Raw genomic sequence first — 20232 nt, 5'->3', positions numbered from 1 at the left:
ACCCCGTTGCCGTTATATACACGGCATTACATTCCAAGGGGCCACTTCGTCGATCCCTAGTTTTACAACATTTGTGACTACTGGTCTATTCGAATGCAGTACGAAAAACAAGCGGGGTATCTAGAAGGCGACATCTCAGTTATGTCTCCTTGATGAACTGCAGCATACAGGTCGTTCCAGTACTTGATGTCTATGAGATTCTCTTCGTCAAGGTCTATATGCGCGAAGCATTCTCTCTTAGTGACCCGATAGACAGGCGGCTCTCTCTTAACGGCAATATCCTGCCATCTACCAATCGATAATGCCGACAATTCATCCTTATCAACAATGATATTTGAACGAGTCCGGCCGCTGTGCATTAGCCCAAGGCCATTAGTATTGGACGCTCGGAATACGATTGGGGCTTAATCTCCCGGATTTTCTTGTGGCTGTTGGTTCCGGGTCAGTACAAGATAGGATAGCCCAAAGAATGGCGACGCCTGGAGGTTAAGCGCCGCAGGGGATTCCTCAATTGTTCCTTAAAGGATACTTCTTCTGTCAGGCGATATTCAACCAACGTCTGGAATACGGAACTGAACCAGCATCTGGACCGTGAATCTATAGTTTACCGTCGTGAGATCGACGACGGCTCTGAAACTAGTTTAAAAATGTATATAAAGGATAGTGAACCTACCTTGCCTGCGCAGAATATCTGCGGGATAGCGATATACTTGACAATCTCACCTACAACGTCGTAGCCATGACTGTTCTCGCGGCTTTGACCGTGATAACTCCAGCTTGCCTTGCCAGAACTCGTTTACATCGAGCATGTCACGGGACTTGGCCATCTTCCTTGTCCATAACTACGTCACTATTGATATAGAGCCAAACACACCACCAGGTTGCCGTGAACGAGACGGAGGGATGTCGATATTAATTACCCTATATCAACCCGTCCTCGTATGAGCTCCGGTATGTTGCGATGGCAGCTCGCCCGTCTTCTGTCTGCCAACCATGGTATTCTAGCATGCAGTACCACGGCAGATACGAGGTTGCACCAACTTGCTTACCTTTTGCTTTTTTTGCGTTTCCCCGGCTTTCAGCATGCTACGATCGTCATTCAAGCTGGTCCGGCCCAGCTCCCTCGCAAGAACGTCATGGCTGTGGGTGCCGAGCAGCGAAAATGCCTGGTTCGTTGCTTCGGACGGGACGGGCTCCCCCAATCGCACGCCAGTTCCTGTGCCGTTTCCTCTGCATCATTGAACCATAAAGGGTAGCATTCTCATTTCATTGTGCGTGGCTATTCCGGGGTTTCCTTGCCCTTGGAGCTTATGGCGTTGGGTATAAACCGTGTGTCTCCTGCTGCATTGAACATTCACACGACAAGATCCCTCTACCGTAAATGGTGGCAGCCTCCCAAACATGAAATCTCCATACTTTGTGAGTGTATATTGTGTTATCCATGGGTGTATTTCTCTAAGTACGGTCCTAACCGATATCGTTAGAAGCTCCTTGGGAGTATATTGTGGTTACTGTCAACCCCAACCTCGACTCTCGCCGAGTCGGATGCCGAACGGAACGCCGGGGTTTTTGCCCGCAACTCGGCCTCCCATTCAGTGAAAAATGGAAGCTCTGGCAGCCAGTCACCTCTATATGCTACCAAGTTCAAGGGCGTTACTTGGGATGTTGCGAACTGGAGGTTGACTACCGCTGAGCTTGAACAGGGCCATTACCAATCTCGAGGCTCCATCGCAAACGGATACCTGGGAATTAATGTTGCTGCTGTTGGTCCATTCTTCGAATTGGACGTCCCCGTGGCCGGCGACGTAATCAACGGATGGCCGGTATTTTCCCGCAGGCAAACATTCGCTACCATATCCGGCTTTTACAGCTTCCAGCAAAACATCAATGCCACAAACTTCCCCTGGCTAAACAAATATGGAGGCGATCTCATCAGCGGCGTTCCACATTGGGCTGGCCTGATCTTGGACCTTGGAGACGGCAACTACCTTGATGCGGCCGTGAAGAATAGCACGATATCAAACTTCAATTCCACCTTGGACATGAAAGGGGGGATCCTCACATGGCAGTATACTTGGAGCCCAGAACAGCATAATGGGACATTTGATATTTTCTATCAGCTGATAGCACATAAATTGCATGTTAATCAAGCTCTTGTGCATATGGAGATAACTCCATCTAGAGATGGAAACGCGAGTGTGGTAAATGTCCTAGACGGATATTCTGCAGTAAGGACTGAGTTTAAAGACTCAGGCACAGACGGGGGTGCTATCTATACCTCCGTGAATCCGGAGGGTATCAACAATGTCACCGCCTTCATATATGCAGAGATGACGGGCACAGAAGGCGTGGATCTTTCTTCCTCGTCTCTTGTGTCTGATAAGCCTTACCTTCACGCCAATGGGTCGACTATCGCCCAGAGTGTGGACGTTAAGCTACGAGCGGGACAGACGACAAAGATAGATAAATTTGTTGGTGTTGCATCCTCAGACGGGTTTAAAGACCCTAAGCGAGCTGCGAAGGAGGCCGCGTCAAAGGCATTACGGACGGGCTATGAAGAGAGCTTGAAGACTCACATTGCTGAATGGACAACCGTGTTCCCTAGCGACTCCACAGAGGACTTTACCGCGCCTGAGACAAAATGGCTTCCGCTTGACCACAATATTATCGAATCTTCCATTGTTGCCGTCGCGAATCCTTACTATCTCTTACAATCAACAGTTAGCTCCAATGCCTTGACCGCTGTAAAGAATGCACCCCTTAATCGTGGAAGCATTTCTGTCGGCGGGCTGACCTCTGATTCATATGGTGGACTTGTATTCTGGGATGCAGATATTTGGATGCAGCCAGGCCTTGTGGTTGCCTTTCCTGAAGCCTCACAGATATTTTCCAACTATCGAGCCGATAAATATGGACAGGCGTTGAGAAACGCTCAGACGCAGTTCACTTCCTCAAAGAACCAGACAAGTTTCTCGTCGGATGCAGCTGCATATCCCTGGACGAGTGGACGGTTTGCCAATTGCACCGCTACTGGGCCCTGTTTTGATTATCAATATCATCTGAATGGCGACATTGGGTTGCAAGTGGTTAACAATTGGGTAACTACTGGAGACACGGAGAATTTTAAATCGAATCTCTTTCCAGTTTACAATTCTATTGCAACCTTCTTTGCCGATCTGATGGAGAAGAATGGAACAAAATGGACTGTTACCAACATGACTGACCCAGTAAGTTAAGTTGATACAGCAAGTTAGAAATTACCAGAGTAATCAAAGCTAACCTAATTATAGGACGAGTTCGCGAATTCGATTGATGGGGGTGGCTACACAATGGCCCTGATTGCATCCACCCTGGTATACGCCAATATGTTTCGACAGATGTTTGGCCTTGAGCAAAACCAGACATGGAACGACATGGCGCAAAATGTCCTCATCTCCAGAGATCCAGGCTCACAGATTACCCTGGAATATACAACAATGAATGGGAGTACTCAGGTTAAGCAAGCAGACATTGTATTAAATACCTTTCCGCTTCGTTTTACTGAGGACTATACCCATGTTAATGCTCTCTTGGATTTGGACTATGTATGTCCCTCATTTGAAAATTCTTTCTAATTAGGTTACTGTAGACTGACTGAGAATAGTATGCGGCTAAACAATCGCCCAACGGCCCTGCAATGACTTATGCGATATTCTCCATTGTTGCGAATGAAGTATCCCCGTCTGGATGCTCTGCCTATACGTATGGACAGTACTCATTCAGCCCATACGTTAGAGCCCCATTCTTCCAGTTCTCAGAGCAGCTCGTTGATGATTGGTCGCGTAACGGGGGAACACATCCTGCGTACCCCTTCCTGACAGGGAATGGTGGAGCTAATCAAGTTGCTGTGTTTGGGTATCTGGGGTTACGTCTCATACCCGATGGGGTATTGCATCTGAATCCCAACTTGCCCCCACAGATTCCACATATCAAGTATAGAACATTTTACTGGCACGGCTGGCCCATTGAAGCAACAGCAAACTACAGTCAGACTATCGTTCAGCGAGCGACGAACCGGCGTCCTCTATCAAGTGCAGATAAGCAGTATGCCAATGCGCCCATTACTGTCCATGTTGGACCCGAAAATAACGTTACCGTGTACTCCCTGCCTCCAAATGGACAGCTGGTTATTCCAAATCGCCAATCCGGTTCCATAAAAACGCTAGCTGGCAACCTTGTTCAATGTCAACCTGTCTTTTCCCCGAATGAGTACTCTCCTGGACAATTCCCCATCTCTGCAGTTGATGGAGCCGCGTCCACCAAATGGCAGCCGTTACGCGCCAGCTCAACCTCGTCACTGACCGTCAAACTACCCGAGAGTGCTTCTTCTGCCTCGATCAGTGGCTTCGCGTTCGATTGGGCACAGGCACCGCCTGTTAACGCGAAAGTAGTTCTGCACGATGAACCGCTGAACTCACAGTTGGATCTCGATGGCGCTTATGCCAGCAGCCCTCCTGGCACAGTCACTATCTGGGAAACCTCAAAGGTCCCGCTATCAGACCCGTACGATGCCATGACAATAGATCTTAACATGATCATGACTTACAAAGGAAATACTACAAACATAACCCTACCGTCATCGGTGCCTGTGACGAAGTTTGCGACACTTCTAATCAGGGGCAACCAGGCATTAGGTCCGGCTGAGGTGAAAGCGGGCAACGGGACTGGGGCGACTGTTGCAGAGTGGTCAATTCTGAGGTCTAGTGCGATGGTATAGAGTATAAATTCGTGTAGGCCTTCAGAATGGATAGTTATGTTAGGAGAGAGAAGTTCTCGTTTTGTTCGCCTAGTGGCCATGCGGGCTGATTCTCTATAACCTCCTTGCAGAATTAGTTAAGCTAATGGGTATATTCAGATGTCCTAATGTTAATTTGATATTTGAACCGTGTTCTTGTTCCAATCAGATAATCAGTTAATATGCACTTCTACTCCCGTCGAATTGTCCATGCTGCAGGGTTATTGGCCGACAAGGTCGAGTACTCTGTTGTTAGTTGTTTACTCTATCAACGTAAAGCTCTCTGGCCCGATGATAATGGTCATGTTCCCTTGCATAGGCCTGACCTTGAATATTTGCACTATTTAACTGCTTCGCTAGTGAAGCTGAGGATGATCGCCAGGCGCAAATTTAAAATGTTACTAATTGGGCGTTTTTTACATAAATATTCAAAATTTTAGACACAACCGCCGCGATGCCACGTTAAATCGCGCGAACCGCGCAATTCTTTCCTTAGAAAGCGATTATAGAAGTTGTTTTTGCTGTGATTGTATTCCCTGTCCTTGTACAGAGTATATACACTGTCTTTGTGTAAGTATCTCAAACTCCGAAGCTGGGGCACGGCTTCCAAACGATGAATCTGGCTGAATATTGACTAACATGAGCTCTGGCAAAGCTGTTTCTTGCTTTATAGACACGATATATATTGAAATTGGTCTCTTCGGGTTGCTCACTGCAAGAATACTGCGATTCCAGGGGTAATTGGTACCTGGCATGTTGATTTGCTGGGAATTGAGAAGCTAGTTAAGGAACCCGCCGGGATGGACTGGCGCTATACATTCATCACCTACCTGTCCGCATTCACTGCGCATCTCCTCCTCGTCCTCGTCCTCGTCTACGTTCCGCCGACGTCCTACCTGCGAGCATGGCTGCTTCCGGTGCTGCTGCTGCCGACGATTATCGTCTCCCAGACGGCCCTGCATGCGACCTCCGTGATGCCGCTCAATTTTATCTTCGGGGTCGGTTACGGTGCCCGTCTTGCGCTGGAAATATTTGACCTGCTCTGCATTTCGAAGGTAGCTTATCCTGGTCATCATAAATCGAGGGACGACTCTTCCTCCGGCTCGGCGAATGGGATAATTCGTCATAAGGAGGCGAGCGCGACGGTGGTGGCACTTCCATGGCCCAAGAGATGCTATAACGCTATAAAGTGGTTTCTGGACCTTTCATCCATTGATAGGCGTCTTGATGGCTACTCTGCCATTTCTCGTCAAAAGGCGAATCTTGTAACGAAACGGCGGTTTCTCACGTTTCGGTCTATTCGGTTTATACTGGGATATTTACTCTTGGACTTTATCACAGCGCAGTCGCTGGAGGATGCCAATATCAAATTTGGTCCAGGCAAAGAAAAGATACTCTCTCGCATAATTGAAGGCGACTTCTCGGGCCAAGACCTCGGAGAGACGTTGGGATCGATTGTCGGATTCGCTGCGGCCGGCTATTTGAACCTGACTGTACTCTTCGATCTCGTCTCTGTACTGGGCGTCGGGTTAGGTATAAGTAGCGTTGGGGACTGGCCACCTATCTTCGGACCATTGACTGAACTGTCCTCTATAAGGAATTTTTGGAGGTATGACCTTATGAGTGATATACTTGCAGTGGAATTCCGTTGTTGGCCCTTTGCTAATTATCAAAACAGTGTGGTATGGCACCGACAACTCCGGGTACTTTTCGATAACTATAGCTTTTTTCTCACTCATAATATCCTGCGCCTACCACTCACGAACGAGGTCTCGCCCGATGCAAAGGCATTATTGCTGTTTATACGATATGTCAGAATCCAAGCGACCTTTCTCGTGTCGGGGTTGATGCATATATCCATAGACATGATGCAGAACATTCCTTATCACGAGTCTGGGGTAGTAATGTTCTTTACGATACAGGCCGTTGGGATTCTTATCGAGGACATAGTGTGTTCCATCTATCGTTGGATCACCACCGGATCATTTTCCCGCCAAAAATATCAGGGCAAGTCCCCCGAGAACAGAAAGCCGGCGTTATGGAAGAGGCTGGTTGGGTTTACCTGGTTCCTATGCTGGATCGTCTGGTGTCTACCCCCTTGGATCTTTCCCATCATACGCAAGTCTGCTATGTCAGCCGTTCCGTATTCTTTTTTCATCAAAACCTAGACTTTAGAGCATAGATCGATATATCGGGCCAGAGCTTGTGTATAGCGAGGCCATGATCGCATAATGAAAACCCCTCGACCCAGAATTAATATATATATCGACACAAGAAAATCCAAACTAGCTATCGATTGGCTTACAAGATCGAATGCATACTTATACCAACCGAGCAACAGCTTGAGGTGATCGTTTAGCTTCATATTACCGACCTGGTTGAAACCTCCAATCGTGACGTCAATTTAAATCCTTCCGAAAAATGCGGATATTTTTTCTGGACAGCTCTATAATCACTAGGTACGTCTGGAACTTATAATCTACCCGCTTGACTCTCATTTGCTAATATAGCAAAATATAATTAAATATAGATGAATCTTCATGCATTGCTTACAGGGGGGTTGATCCCCCAGAGGGCACGGAAGAGTTACCTGCAGCAACACCTAAATTCCGATTCAGCCCAGGGTTGAGCTTACTCGCTAGCCAGTAGCTGCATCCTATCTCAGTTTCATCTTCAGCAGACGGCGACATTCGAAATCAAATCGGCGCAATCGAGGAGAGTGGTCGGAAGATGGAGCAATATATAATTTAGTCCCCGTGTTGGCGGGTAGCTTCATAGCAGCTGATGCCCCTTTTCCCGAAGGAAGCATGATATGAAGGCATCTACCATGAAACGTCCAAGGATAATCGAGCGGCTCAGTACGTGCTAGATATCCAGCTGCATATAGAGGATGCGATGGTATAAAAGCGAGCGTGTATGCCCATCAATTCCCTTCTACTCAACAATCAAAAACAACAATCAAGCGACAGAAACAACATTCTATTCTCCAACAACATACAATCCACTTTCTACCCAACCCCACCTCTCGTTCAATATAATCATGTCTAAGCCAACAATTGCCTTGGTGCCCGGTGCCTGGCACACCCCAGCCCACTACGAGGACTTCCTAGCTGAAGTTGAGAAGGCCGGCTACCCAACTGCATGCCTACAGCTTCCAGGAGTTGACTCCGCTACTCCCAACGATGAGACCGTCGCCAGCAACGCTGCTGCTGTTCGTGAAAAGTTGCTCCTCCCTCTGCTCGATGATGGAAAGAATGTCATTCTAGTCATGCACTCCTTTGGCGGATGCATTGGAAGCGTGGCGGCTGCAGGCTTGAACAAGAAAGATCGTGGCTCCAGCGGGGGAGTTGTTGGCCTGATCTATATTGCTGCTTTCTTGGCCAAGGAGGGAGTCTCTCTCTTCAATGCTTTGGGCGGAAAGTTTGACGACTTCGTTAAGGTCGACGTAAGTGATATTCTATACATTGATACTGCGGCTCTTCTAACATTGATACTAATAGGATGCTACCGGCCAACTCACCGTTGACAACCCAACTGATGTCTTTTTCCACGATGTTCCCAGTGACCTGGCCACCAAGGCTGTTGGCATGCTCAAGCCACAGGCTAAGGCTGCCTTTACCACCCCCAGCCTGTCTCCAGCCTGGCAGGAGGAGGTCTACAATGGCGGTCGACGCGGATACGTTCGCACTACCCAGGACCACTGCCTTCCCGCCGCTATTCAGAGTATGATGTTGGACAAGAGCGGAGTGGACTGGAACATCAAGGATATCGAGTCCAGCCACAGTCCTTTCCTGAGCCGTCCTCAAGAATTGACCAAGATCATCGACGACATGATCACCGCCACCTGGAAATAGTAGCCAATGCAGCGTGTATCATTTGTGGGCAATGCGGGGGAGGAAACAGGAAGCAGATAGTATCCGTTAATTCATAATGCAGAGTATAGATTTCTATTTTTATCTTGTCTATTCTAAATGATTGACGTAATGTAGAGCGGAGAGTTGGCCTCCCTAAGTCATGACACCTTGACCCCATCTAAAATACCCTCGAGAAGGGGTACAATATATTTACCTTTATAAGCCGCGAGTGCCCTTAATGTTTTTTGATAGTTCCTTGACCAGACAACACTTCCTTGGTCACACGAACGAGTATATCAAAGGCATTTCTGATATATTTCTCTTCGGCAAGTTCATTTGCACTCACCACACGAATGACGTACACCCCCTCGACGACGGAGGATGTCAGGTAAACTTCCTTGCCGGCGTTGATACGTTCGTAGATCTCGCGGGTAACAGAGTTGCTATCGCCACCAGTAACTTGCAGAGCTGCCTTGTCGGTAATACGGAAAACTGTCAAGCCAAACGCGGGCGGAGTCACGATTTCAAACAAATCGCTCTGGCTACGAATCAATTCCGCAAACGTTTTGCCTAAGTCTATCCCATTGCGAATATGTGCTTGCATGGCCTTGATTCCATAAGACCGCAAGACGAACCATATCTTCAGCGACCGGAAACGCCTCCCCAGGGGAAGTTGCCAGTTCCGATAGTCAGTAACTGCGCCGGCGTCAGAATGAGGGTTGCGGAGATAGTGAGGAGTGATATCAAGAGCAGATGTCAAGTCGACTTGGTTCCGTATGAACAGACAACTTTGAAAGAGTTAGATAATAGTAAATATAAGCAAGGAAAGAAAGGCATACCTGGCATCGAAGTTGACGAGAAGCCACTTGTGCATGTTGAAGTTGAAACTGTCAACCCCCTCACTCCATTCTTTGGCAATATATTGGTATTCATCACATATAAGCGCAGCTCCAGCGTATGCAGCATCGACATGTACCCATATCCTCTTCCATGACTCCTTTTCGTTCAAAACGGCTTTGATCTCAGCGAACCTGTCAGTAGCACATGTACTCGTCGTCCCCAGAGTGGTAGTTATATAGTAAGGAGTAAGACCGTCCTTCTCGCACTTTTCAAGCACCTCCCTGAGAGCAGCTCCGGTCATGGCAAAGTCATCCTTTAGACGAGCCGGGACACTCCTATGCCTGGTGCCGACAATGCGCGCGGCCTTTGCGGTGCAGCTATGCGCTTGATCACTCCCCAGGGAGACAAACCTCGACTTGACCTCTATCATGCGATCTTCCCACTCCTCGGAGTCTTCCTCGAGGCCCTCTGCCCTCACGATGTCTCTGGCATACCTTTCCCGGGCAGCCACCATGACAGTGATGACGGCCTCACTCGCACTGCCCTGTATCACGCCGCCACCTTGGCTCGGAGGTGTGCTGAGAAAGCAGTCTGGCAGTCCTAGGGCCTTTGCAACCCAGTCAAGGACCGTGATCTCCAACTCCGTAACGACCGGAGAGCATAGCCAGTTGAACGCGGGCGCCGTGAAGGTGGCCGAGTACATCTCACCGAGGATGCTCGGGTAGGTAACAATGGACGGGAAGAAGGCCATGAAATTCGGCGACTGCCAGTGCGTGACGCCAGGCTTGATCTTGGTCTCGATATCTGCCTGTATCAGACTCCATGGCTCCGGGTCTTGGGGAGCGGATGGAGGGAGACGAGATTTCAGATATCCGGGCTCGACGTCCGGGAGGACTTGCTGCGACGGCAGGCTGTTGAAGTATTGGATTACTGCAGGTCCAGACAGTTAGACGACGAATATATACATCAACCAGTTGACTTATCGGTGCAAGCATACTCTCTTCAACAGCCGCATGAGCAGCTATGCGGAACTGTTCCTGCTCCATGGCGGGGGGAAAGGGATACAGGACAGAGCAAATCTACAGAGAAACAAGCCAGTTTCAGTCTCGGGACCCTCAGCAACGAATTCCTCACTGATAGACGGGCTATTTTATCCAGGGGAAGATATGATGTCGAGGTCGAGAAGTCTGCTCGGCAACAAGTCCGTCAAGAGATGATTATCCCAACTACCCGAAAGCCTATTATACCAACTATCGCGGAACTGCAGCGTTTCACCTTCAACCGGCTAGGTCAAGGCTGTCTTTCTACCGCTTACCCTCTGATCCTCTGCAGGACGACTGTCGCATCATGTCTCTTGCTTAGTTGTTGGTGATGGCCGTTATTAATGCCTCAAGGCTGAATCACCAAGCAGCATGGCTCTGCGCCTTTACCATCGCTCCAATAGCGACTCCAACTGGCCAGGGCCAGCAGTTATCTCATTCACTCGCATGAGCATAAGCGGCGCATCCTGGGGGCTATAGCGATTGCTGGCATATATACGTTATTATTTGCATGGATAACGGGCTGAGTTAGGTCCCCCAGGCGCTCTCTCGATCCCTGCCCTCGATCCCTGCTCTCGACACTGCCACAGCTTCGCGTCCTTCTGTTATAAGACGGAGTTGGACCTCGACTTGCCTTGCATGGCATATTTATTTGGTTTCTGTCCAAGGTGTCCCATCGACCAGACATATCGACGTTAAAGCTCATATTCAAGATACCACCGATGCCGGCCCTACCAACCTCCCTCATGCCCTCGCGGCTGCACCATCACCATAAAAGACAACTCGAGGGCGACAAGAGGACCGTCCTGGTTGCGTGTGTCTGCTCTCTCATCCTCCTGTCCATCGCCTTGTACTTCTACAGAGCCCGGAAGCGCTACGAGAAGGCCGCGCCAGCGAGACTACATCCCAACATCCAGCTGCAGCGCCAGGATATGCCACAGCAACCCGGTATGCCGCAGCAGTTCAACACAGACTACACTCACTATCCGGTGATGCCGCCGGCGCAAGTCGGCCTGCGGAGCAACGATGCCCAGTTCTATCCCCCTGCGCCTCCATACACCCCGCGGGAGCAGGATCAAACGAAGCCTCAGGATGATACATTTCCACGAACACGAACACCGCCGCCAACATATATTCCCTCAACTCAGCCGGCACAACACGCTTCGAACTAGTCAACAGCGACGTAATAGTCGCAGCACCGATCATAGATAGTGAGCGATCGGCTTCTGATTTTACTTGGTTATCTTATAGCATATAGCACGGAGGGCACTGGATTTTTGGCGGTCGGAATTTGGGCAGGAGTCATGGAGTTGTCGGATTTTTTGGAATGTATCATACGCTTTATCTGATTATGACACTTAATGTCATGGCAACGATTTTTCAATACTACTATCTCATTATTTGCTCTCTAGATCTGAGTGTTGCTTGACCAGGTTTAGAGCTTGTATACTGGGTAGATGCAGCGCCTTTCGCTTGTAGGGGTAAGTTAATGCTATGTCTGTTTATGAAGTGACCATCTTAATAATGACCCCAGGGCTTCGTCATCTTTCTGGCGGAGTCAAGCTTTAATTAGTCAGGGAGGAGGAGACAAACACGAGACAGACCGCCATCCCGCAGGCTAACCTCGTAACACAGCAAGTCTTGGAAGGGACTTCATTTCTGGAGGGATCAAGACCGCTAGTGCCTATATGAACACAAGGGCATTATTCGATGCTAGTCCGTGCTTCTTTCGCTTGTAGAATGCGGGAGATTACACCGATTGTGGCGAGCAACAATCTGAGGCAAGGTTGAGCCAGAATGGAATATAGGTATCTAGAGGGCTCGGGACAATCCACCGGCACCTGAGTTAAATCTAGGTCGATAGCTGGTGTAGAAAGGATGGTTGTCCTCGGATGGCCATGTTGGATGCGTGCGTAGAGACGTCGAGACTAGCTATTGGGTGGGTGTGAGAAGGAACTTCTGGAGATCGAGACGCGGCTTGAGGCAAACGCTAGGCGTATAAGCAATAGTGTTGATCCATGAGTCGATCAATGTTGGTGATCATAGGAATAGCGCCGCTGGTTCATTATGGGCCATCGGGAATCGTCAATGTTTGGCTGCTGACAAGGTTGAGTAGGGTCAGACTTATTACGTTTCAAAGACGAAAACCCCAGACATCATGGAAGAGCGGACGGAGCGAGCATGTCTCATGTAAGGCCGCAGACAGATGGCTGCCAAAGTGAATGGGAATAGAGCGGTTGGGATTGGCATAATCTATCTCCTGGGCCTGCCATAGCAACGACAAGGCTGTCAGGAAGCCTTCATAAGTGACAGTTCCCAGCAGTTTCGTGAAACAAACTAAGGAGAATGATGCATTGGTTGTGAGACTCGCACGGAGTATCTGGTATATGAGAGATAGTGTGAAAGTAGTATTAGTGCTAGAGGAGATAAACTCCTTCAATGTGAAGGTGAAATTAAAGCCATCATAGCAATAGGGACTGGCTGCCAAGCCAAACTGATCGCTGGCATCGCAGATGCATGCATAGCTACCAGTTTCAGTTGAGTTGGCCTACCAACCTCAGGGGCGAAACATTGCCCAGAAAAAAAATAAAAAAGAGGAAACGTTTGTCGTTTCTAGATGTTGAAGAGTGTAGAACGCCAAACAAGTCAATTAGTAATCCTGAATTAGAGGCTCATTATTACTAATCATCTTGTGTGACCAATGAAAATTTAGCTCAAAATCTATTCACTCTGATTGGTCCAAATCCCGGGCCGTCCCGTGTTGTGGTTCCATGCTTAACCTAATTTACAGCAGGTAGTTATAGAGTTTCTCTAGCCAGTATCGATTACATATTCGGAGTGCAAGTAGTAATAGTACAAGGAATACCCACTCTGTTTGGAAAGAGGGCCTAATATGCAACATCCTGACCTATGGAGAAGCGGAAGGAATAGAGGCGAGTTGGGGTGAGAAAGCTGTTCGCGTGGCTCTGGTTTGCAATACTTTGGAGGGTTTTTAGTATATTTACTATGTATTAGTTTACAATATGAACAGAGTAATAGTTAATCACCAAGTGCCGATGATCTAGGTTTTTATTATTGGAATGGCAAAGGTATCGTTATCTGACTCCATTCATTCTGTCGGAATAGCATGCATCCATATGTACTTCTCCACAATTCTCCATCTTGTACGGCCTGTTATTACCTCCGGCTCGTTTGTTGCTTTGGTTTGCATTCGGCATCAGTCACTGGGTGCAAAACAACTTTATTCGGATGATCACGCGTGTTGTGGGAATATCCCTTACTCCAATCATAGCTGACAGAGTAGGCGAAGATACTGCCATCCAGGTTGAAAGACGTAGAGTTGATGGCGCCTCCAACTGGAAACGCCTTCAGGCGATGGTGGGCATCCTTGTCCCAGAAGCAAAAGGTGCCATCAGAACCGGCAGTGCTAAACGTTTGGTGATAACGAGGATGGAAAGAAACAGCGTTAACTGCATAGACCATCTGATCCTTGGGGTCGTTGTCCTTGGGGCGGCGATGGCATCGAAATGTAAAATTCAAGCTAAGTAACATGTATGAGATAATATAAGTACAAATAAATTGGATGAGTTTTTTTTTCCACTCCCAGTTGGGTCTATGTTGAGTACTCACCTCTTGTTTGATTCATCGACATAATTTACCCCACAGCGGCCTTCGATACTACCGACTGCATAACCAGACCCGCCGGGGATCCAAGAGACAGTCCTAATCTGGTGTTTTAACGGACTTTGTGGAGTTTTCGCCATGAGAGTGGGCTGGCTGAGATCAACAAGGCCGATATTACATTCAGCCATCGCGACCAGCAGTTGGGTGCCACTAATTTCCATGGCATACACTCTCTCAGGACAAACAAGGGTGCCTATAGGGTTTGCCTGTCGAAGATCCCAGTACTTGATCTTGCGGTCCCATGACCCTGTGACAGCAATGGGCGACTGGCTACTGGAAATCTGAATCATCCGTACAGTCCTTATGGGAGCATCGTGCTGAGCAACTTGCTGTGTCTGGCTGCCGCTATTGATGTTGCTGCCTAGATCTAAGAGGCGCGCAGAGCCGTCTGTTCCAGCACCAATGACTTTAGAGCCATCTGGTGACCAAGCGCAGCTTAAAACAGGGCTAGGGAAGGAGAGGAGTGCCTTGCCTTCGCCCTTGACGGAGCGAGAGACATCGTAGATGCGGACAGATTTGTCCCAGGATGCGACAGCGAGGTGGTTGGCTATAGGTGACCAGGCGAGCTCCGAGATGCTGTCCTCTGGTGGGCTATCGAGAGTCACATCTTTTGAGATGTCGCCTTGGTTATTCGAAATGATGGAAGTATTGCTGAAGGACATTATAGATCAGCAAGGAGTAAATATAATAAAGCTAGGTGGAGCGATGAATACGCGGCAGTCGATTTGGCTGTTTTATAGGCCGCGGCATCTCAGGATTTGAGGTATTTGAATATACGTAACTCATGTTGCAGCCTAGCAAGCCCAGCATCGAAGGCCAAGTGGGATACTAGCTTATTCTGCGATAAAGCATAATACAGAGACTTTTTAGTGGCCAGGTCCTTGTCATCAATCTATTAATGAGCGATACTTTCTGACGTTCTTGGCGACTTTAACCATAATGTATTGGTAGGTCCAGCAGCACACATTTGCAGTGGGGTTCAAATCCAATCATTCAAAGGCGTTATTATGACCACCCAATCAACGACGGTCGGAATGATGATAATGTCATATCTATCGTTATCAGGAATGAATAATGCTGAAGTACTGTTAAGGTACAATATTTTGAACGGTGCTGCCCGCGCTGCCCTGCGCCACTAAGAACGGCTCACGTGTAGCTTCAATATGCTGGTGTACCTATCAGCGTGTCTACGTATATTCAATTAGAGTAGGGGCAAAGGCTCCAGCCCAGCCCTGTTTAAACCATCTTTGATGTAAATTGGCTTTCAAGTAATATATAAACGTATATATCCCTAGGGCCGTAGAATATATTCCGTGGAATGAGCTGGAAGGAGGGAGGTTAGCTGTATTTATGGAATGACTCTGGGTTAAACCGAGTAGGTAGGCGTCTGTGCTAAAACTAGGCACCGCCACTACAGCGATATTCATTCTCTGCGAACCTCAAGGCTTCAAAAGGCAGCTGTCCATGTCGATGTGTCGATATGTTGATAGTTGAGTCAGATTAAGTTTGGTAAAAGTGGAGCAATCGGCGGGACCCATATTTACCCCGAACTTTATTTAATTAGTCACGTGCCAAGTATCCGAAGCCATCCGGTAAATTTCATGGATATGATAAAATTGTCGGAACTGAAAGAAATAAGTTGTATTTTGACGTTAAAATGAATTTTCGTAACTCTATCCACGTAAGAACAGGTCTAAAGATGAAAAAAGGAAATGCTCAATGATACAGGGAGCTAGAGGGTATTTTGTGTTGAGACATTGGGGCATGCATGCATGATAGAATGGTGAATTATAGTTGGTGGATTTTTCTCTTCTTTCTTATTTTTAAAACGGCGATGTTGTGGGATACAACAGAATTGGTGGGAAGCTGCCGAAATGTAGCTAATGATAGCAGAAAACAGGGGTATATATCGGCTTGTTTAGTCCGTGGCGTCTTCGACGGGCCCACAGGTGCAGAACAGGTTTTGATCTCCGAATGCTATGACAGATATCAAGGTTAGAAAATGTTGGATCAATCGTTAAAAAAGGATGTATGAATGAACGGGAAAGGCTAGATTGGGGTAGAAAAGGGGGGTGGACATACCGTCGTCAACCCTAGCCACAGTAGGCCAGAATTTCGTTTCCAACAACCAAGGTAGCGGGTACGCGGCGTTTTCTCTGGTGTAGGGACGATCCCACTCGGCGCTTAGAAGGTCGCGCTGGGTGTGAGGCGCGAGTTTCAGGACGTTGTTCTCCTTTGGCTGTTCACCCTTTTCGATAGCGGCAATCTCTCTACGGATGGAGATCAGTGCGTCACAGAATCGGTCTAGCTCAGCCTTGCTCTCTGACTCCGTTGGCTCAATCATGAGCGTGTTGGCAACGGGGAAGGACATGGTTGGCGAGTGGAAGCCATAATCTTGCAATCGCTTAGCAATGTCAATAGCTTCAATGCCGGCAGAAGCTTTGAATTGGCGCACATCAAGAATAAACTCGTGTGCACATCGGCCGTTGGTGTTAGTGTACAAGATTGGGAAGTGTGGCTTTAGTCTGGAAAGAATGTAGTTGGCGTTTAAGAGAGTAATCTTGGTTGCGTGTGTTAGACCCTTAGCACCCATCATGTTGATGTATGCGAATGTGATGGGGAGGATGCTTGCGCTACCGAATGGCGCAGCACTGATTGGTGGAGAGTCAACAGATGCTGGTCGTTTGGCAAGCAGGTGGTCGTTGAGAGGGTGGGAGGGGAGGAATGGGCGGAGATGCTCGGCGACACCAATGGGGCCGACACCGGGACCACCGCCGCCGTGGGGGATACAGAAGGTCTTGTGGAGGTTGAGATGGCAGACGTCTGCGCCGATTTCACCTGGGGAGCAAAGGCCAATCTGTGCGTTCATGTTGGCTCCGTCCATGTAAACCTGACCGCCGTACTTGTGAACAACCTCACAGACTTCCTTGATACTGGGCTCGAAGACGCCATATGTACTTGGGTAAGTGATCATGATGGCGCCGAGTTCTTCCTTGTGCTTCTCACATTTGGCACGGAGGTCCGCAACGTCAAGGTTACCCGTTGCCGTATCGCATTTGACAGGGACAACGCGCATTCCGGCCATAGCAGCACTGGCTGGGTTGGTTCCGTGTGCTGAAACGGGGATTAAGCATATATTACGCTTACCGGGTTCGCCCTGGCTGTCGTGGTACTTTTTGATTGCCTTTAATCCAGCGAATTCACCCTGAGCTCCAGAGTTGGGCTGGATGGTAACTTCAGCCATGCCAGTGATATCGGCCAATTGCTGCTCGAGGTCCTCAATCATGTCGATGTAGCCCTTGACAGCGGCGGTTGGGGTGAAGGGGTGAACGGAGGAGAACTCTGGCCAGGTGATGGGTAACATTTCAGTGGTGGCATTCAGCTTCATGGTGCAGGAACCTAAGGAAATCATGGAGTGTGCAAGTGAGAGATCCTTAGACCCAAGGTGTTGGATGTATCGCAACATCTCGGTCTCAGAGTGATGGCTGTTGAACACAGGGTGTGTGAGGTAAGCTGAAGTTCGTCGGACAGCTTCTGGAATTTGAACCGCCTGAACGTCTTTAGCCAAGTCAATGGCCTCAGCACCCTTGTATGGCGAGAATTTAGCAAAAACCGAAAGCAGTTTCTCAACGTCCTGTACACCCATGGTCTCGTCGAGGGAAACTCCGACCTTGGACGAACCGACGCGTCGAAGGTACAGAGAAGATGCAAAGGCGGCGTCCATGAGAGAGTCTGCTTCAGCCTGGGAGCTAGTCTCCATGACGAGAGTGTCAAAAGCGACGCCATCCTGGCCGAGGTTGCCTCTGGTGGGCACGTTGAATCCGAGAGCATTCAGCTTTACCTTGAGGAGTGCGGTGAGAGCCATGGTACGCTCGGCAATCGCCTTCAGGCCCTTGGGACCGTGGTAGACGGCATAGAACGCGGACATGTTTGCAAGGAGGGCCTGGGCAGTGCAGATGTTACTGGTGGCCTTCTCGCGGCGAATATGCTGCTCTCGAGTCTGCAGGGCAAGACGCAATGCACGGTTTCCAAGTCTATCCTTGGAGACGCCGACAATACGGCCTGGAATCTTTCGCTTGTTCTTTTCTGTGCAGGCAAAGAAAGCAGCCTGGGGCCCACCGAAGCCCATCGGGACACCGAATCTTTGGGAGTTTCCAAAGGCAATGTCAGCACCAAACTCTCCGGGAGCTTTCAAGACGGTCAATGCGAGCAGGTCAGTGGCAACACTGAACATACCGCCCTGCTGGTGGATGTGGTCACTGAGAGCTTGGAAATCGTATACACCACCCTCGGTATCAGGGTACTGTGCCAGGACACCAATCAACTTCTCGCCCTGGTCCTTGACGAGTTTGAAGTCGTCTGCCATGATATCACCGACCACAAGGTTAATGCCGAATCCCTGCGCACGAGACCTCATGACGGCTAGAGTTTGGGGGTGGCACAGGTGGGATGCCACGAACGACTTTCCAGGCTGTTTCTGTTTGCTCGCGGGTTGGGTGGCCCAGGACATGGTCATGGCCTCTGCCGCGGCGGTTGCTTCGTCGAGAACGGAGGCATTGGCGACTGGGAGGCCAGTCAGGTCGGACGTGAGGGTCTGGAAATTGAGGAGGGACTCCAGTCGGCCCTGACTGATCTCTGGCTGGTAGGGAGTGTAGCTGGTGTACCAGACCGGGTTCTCGAGGACGTTTCGCTGGACGACCGGTGGCACGATGGTACCGTAGTAACCACATCCGATATGTGACCGTCCGGTGGCATCGATGTCCTTCTTGTACGCCTCAAACAGCTTGATCATGTCCGATTCTCCCAGTCCGCCGTGCAGGCCATCCCGTGGCAGTTTAATGGTAGCCTCCTTGGGGGCAGCCAGGCTGAGCTCCTTCGCCGAGAGAATGTCTGCCGGCAAGACCTGGTGGACGAATTCATCCAGGCTCTTTACCGGCGGATCCAGCACGCTCAGCATCGCCTCGGCGGATGACGGTGACGGCCCAATGTGTCGGCGTGGGAAGCTGTCCAGCGGCTGACGGAGATCAGCCACGCCGTTGCTCTCGGCGGCACTGGAATGGACGCTGCGATAGGCGACAGCACGGTACTGACGGGGCGCCGACTGAAGACATTGACGACAGGCCGTCAGCGGTGACAGCTGACGAGGAGTTCGGAGTGCTGCTGCTCGAGCATGTTGACCGCCGAGATACCTACCGCCGGCGCGGAGGGCCGTGAGAGCAGCTACCATCGCGGATCTATATGTCGAACGAACGGAAGGCGACAGAGGTGTGGTATGCTGCCAATTGGAGAATATATGCTTCAAAACAGCTGCATCACCGACGTAGAGAGCGAGGAAGAAGAGGAAGAGGAAGAGGAGGAAGAGGAAGAGGAAGAGGAGGAAGAAGAAGAGGAAGAAGAGGTTGGGAGACGTCGCGGTCTTCGGAGCTTCGCAGCCATCGGGAAAAAAAGCCACCTTGGGGGGAAAAGTCGGAGAGAGCAGGAGGGGAGGATGAAGATCCCGCGTGCCTCGGCCGACAATCGGGGAAGTCACATGATGCACCTTGTTCACTGACAGCCAATCAGGGTGCGTTAAAATAGATATATTCCTGGCTGTGATTGGTCAGTTTGATGATTATCATGGGATAAAGTTATCTAAGCGCTCCGATTGGTGGATCGTGATCTGATAAGAGGATGCTTGGCGTCACATGAGCATATATTATGTAATATACCCAGTCTTGGCGTCTTCAAGCCCTAAAAAGAGGCCAAACTTGGACAGGGCAAGACGTCGACGTCTATACAGAACATGGAGAAGGGAGTACAGTTCTATCATTTTTAACTTGATAACGATATACCCATGGTACAGTCGCAGAGCAGCCTCAGATGAAGTCCTGACAACAGAGGAGCCTTGGAGGATCGACTCTTGTCAGTCACCGTGAGTAATAATGGCTCAGATGCAGCAAGATAGGACAGGGGACACGGCCTCGTCTTATACTCGTACCTTGAGAAATGATAAAGAGCGGACTCGAAGGCTGTCTCTGGTAAACCTCCTGCCAAATAACTA

The 20232-nt window shown here is 49.3% G+C and overlaps 6 protein-coding genes across 6 annotated transcripts; 3 read left to right on the top strand and 3 right to left on the bottom strand.

The window, feature by feature from the left end:
• Positions 1-941: 941 nt before the first annotated feature.
• Positions 942-6397, top strand: GIQ15_06316 (acid trehalase; the record flags this gene model as incomplete). The annotated part of the gene is made up of 6 exons (XM_033553733.1): positions 942-1169; positions 1485-3227; positions 3291-3584; positions 3644-4742; positions 5510-6307; positions 6372-6397. The coding sequence occupies 6 exons, from the start codon at positions 942-944 to the stop codon at positions 6395-6397; spliced, it is 4188 nt and encodes a 1395-aa protein (XP_033404877.1).
• A 1417-nt stretch (positions 6398-7814) lies between these two features.
• Positions 7815-8628, top strand: GIQ15_06315 (uncharacterized protein; the record flags this gene model as incomplete). Its single annotated transcript, XM_033553732.1, has 2 exons — positions 7815-8219; positions 8275-8628. 2 exons carry the CDS (start codon positions 7815-7817, stop codon positions 8626-8628), a joined length of 759 nt encoding a protein of 252 aa, XP_033404876.1.
• Positions 8629-8863: 235 nt separating this feature from the next.
• On the bottom strand, positions 8864-10514 carry GIQ15_06314 (aromatic-L-amino-acid decarboxylase; the record flags this gene model as incomplete). The annotated part of the gene is made up of 3 exons (XM_033553731.1): positions 8864-9416; positions 9468-10398; positions 10466-10514. 3 exons carry the CDS (start codon positions 10512-10514, stop codon positions 8864-8866), a joined length of 1533 nt encoding a protein of 510 aa, XP_033404875.1.
• A 716-nt stretch (positions 10515-11230) lies between these two features.
• GIQ15_06313 (uncharacterized protein) lies at positions 11231-11680 on the top strand (the record flags this gene model as incomplete). The annotated part of the gene is made up of 1 exon (XM_033553730.1): positions 11231-11680. The coding sequence occupies one exon, from the start codon at positions 11231-11233 to the stop codon at positions 11678-11680; it is 450 nt and encodes a 149-aa protein (XP_033404874.1).
• A 2005-nt stretch (positions 11681-13685) lies between these two features.
• GIQ15_06312 (uncharacterized protein) lies at positions 13686-14854 on the bottom strand (the record flags this gene model as incomplete). Its single annotated transcript, XM_033553729.1, has 2 exons — positions 13686-14049; positions 14139-14854. 2 exons carry the CDS (start codon positions 14852-14854, stop codon positions 13686-13688), a joined length of 1080 nt encoding a protein of 359 aa, XP_033404873.1.
• Positions 14855-16110: 1256 nt separating this feature from the next.
• On the bottom strand, positions 16111-20027 carry GIQ15_06311 (glycine dehydrogenase; the record flags this gene model as incomplete). The annotated part of the gene is made up of 3 exons (XM_033553728.1): positions 16111-16169; positions 16275-19739; positions 20024-20027. 3 exons carry the CDS (start codon positions 20025-20027, stop codon positions 16111-16113), a joined length of 3528 nt encoding a protein of 1175 aa, XP_033404872.1.
• Between the last annotated feature and the right edge of the window lie 205 nt (positions 20028-20232).

The sequence above is a fragment of the Arthroderma uncinatum genome (genome assembly GCF_011692745.1).
Source record: "Arthroderma uncinatum strain CBS 119779 chromosome Unknown scaffold4, whole genome shotgun sequence".
NCBI classification, from domain to species: Eukaryota; Fungi; Ascomycota; class Eurotiomycetes; order Onygenales; family Arthrodermataceae; genus Arthroderma; species Arthroderma uncinatum.
The sequence above is the reverse complement of the archived record's forward strand: the minus strand, read 5'-3'. Positions and strand labels throughout refer to the sequence as shown.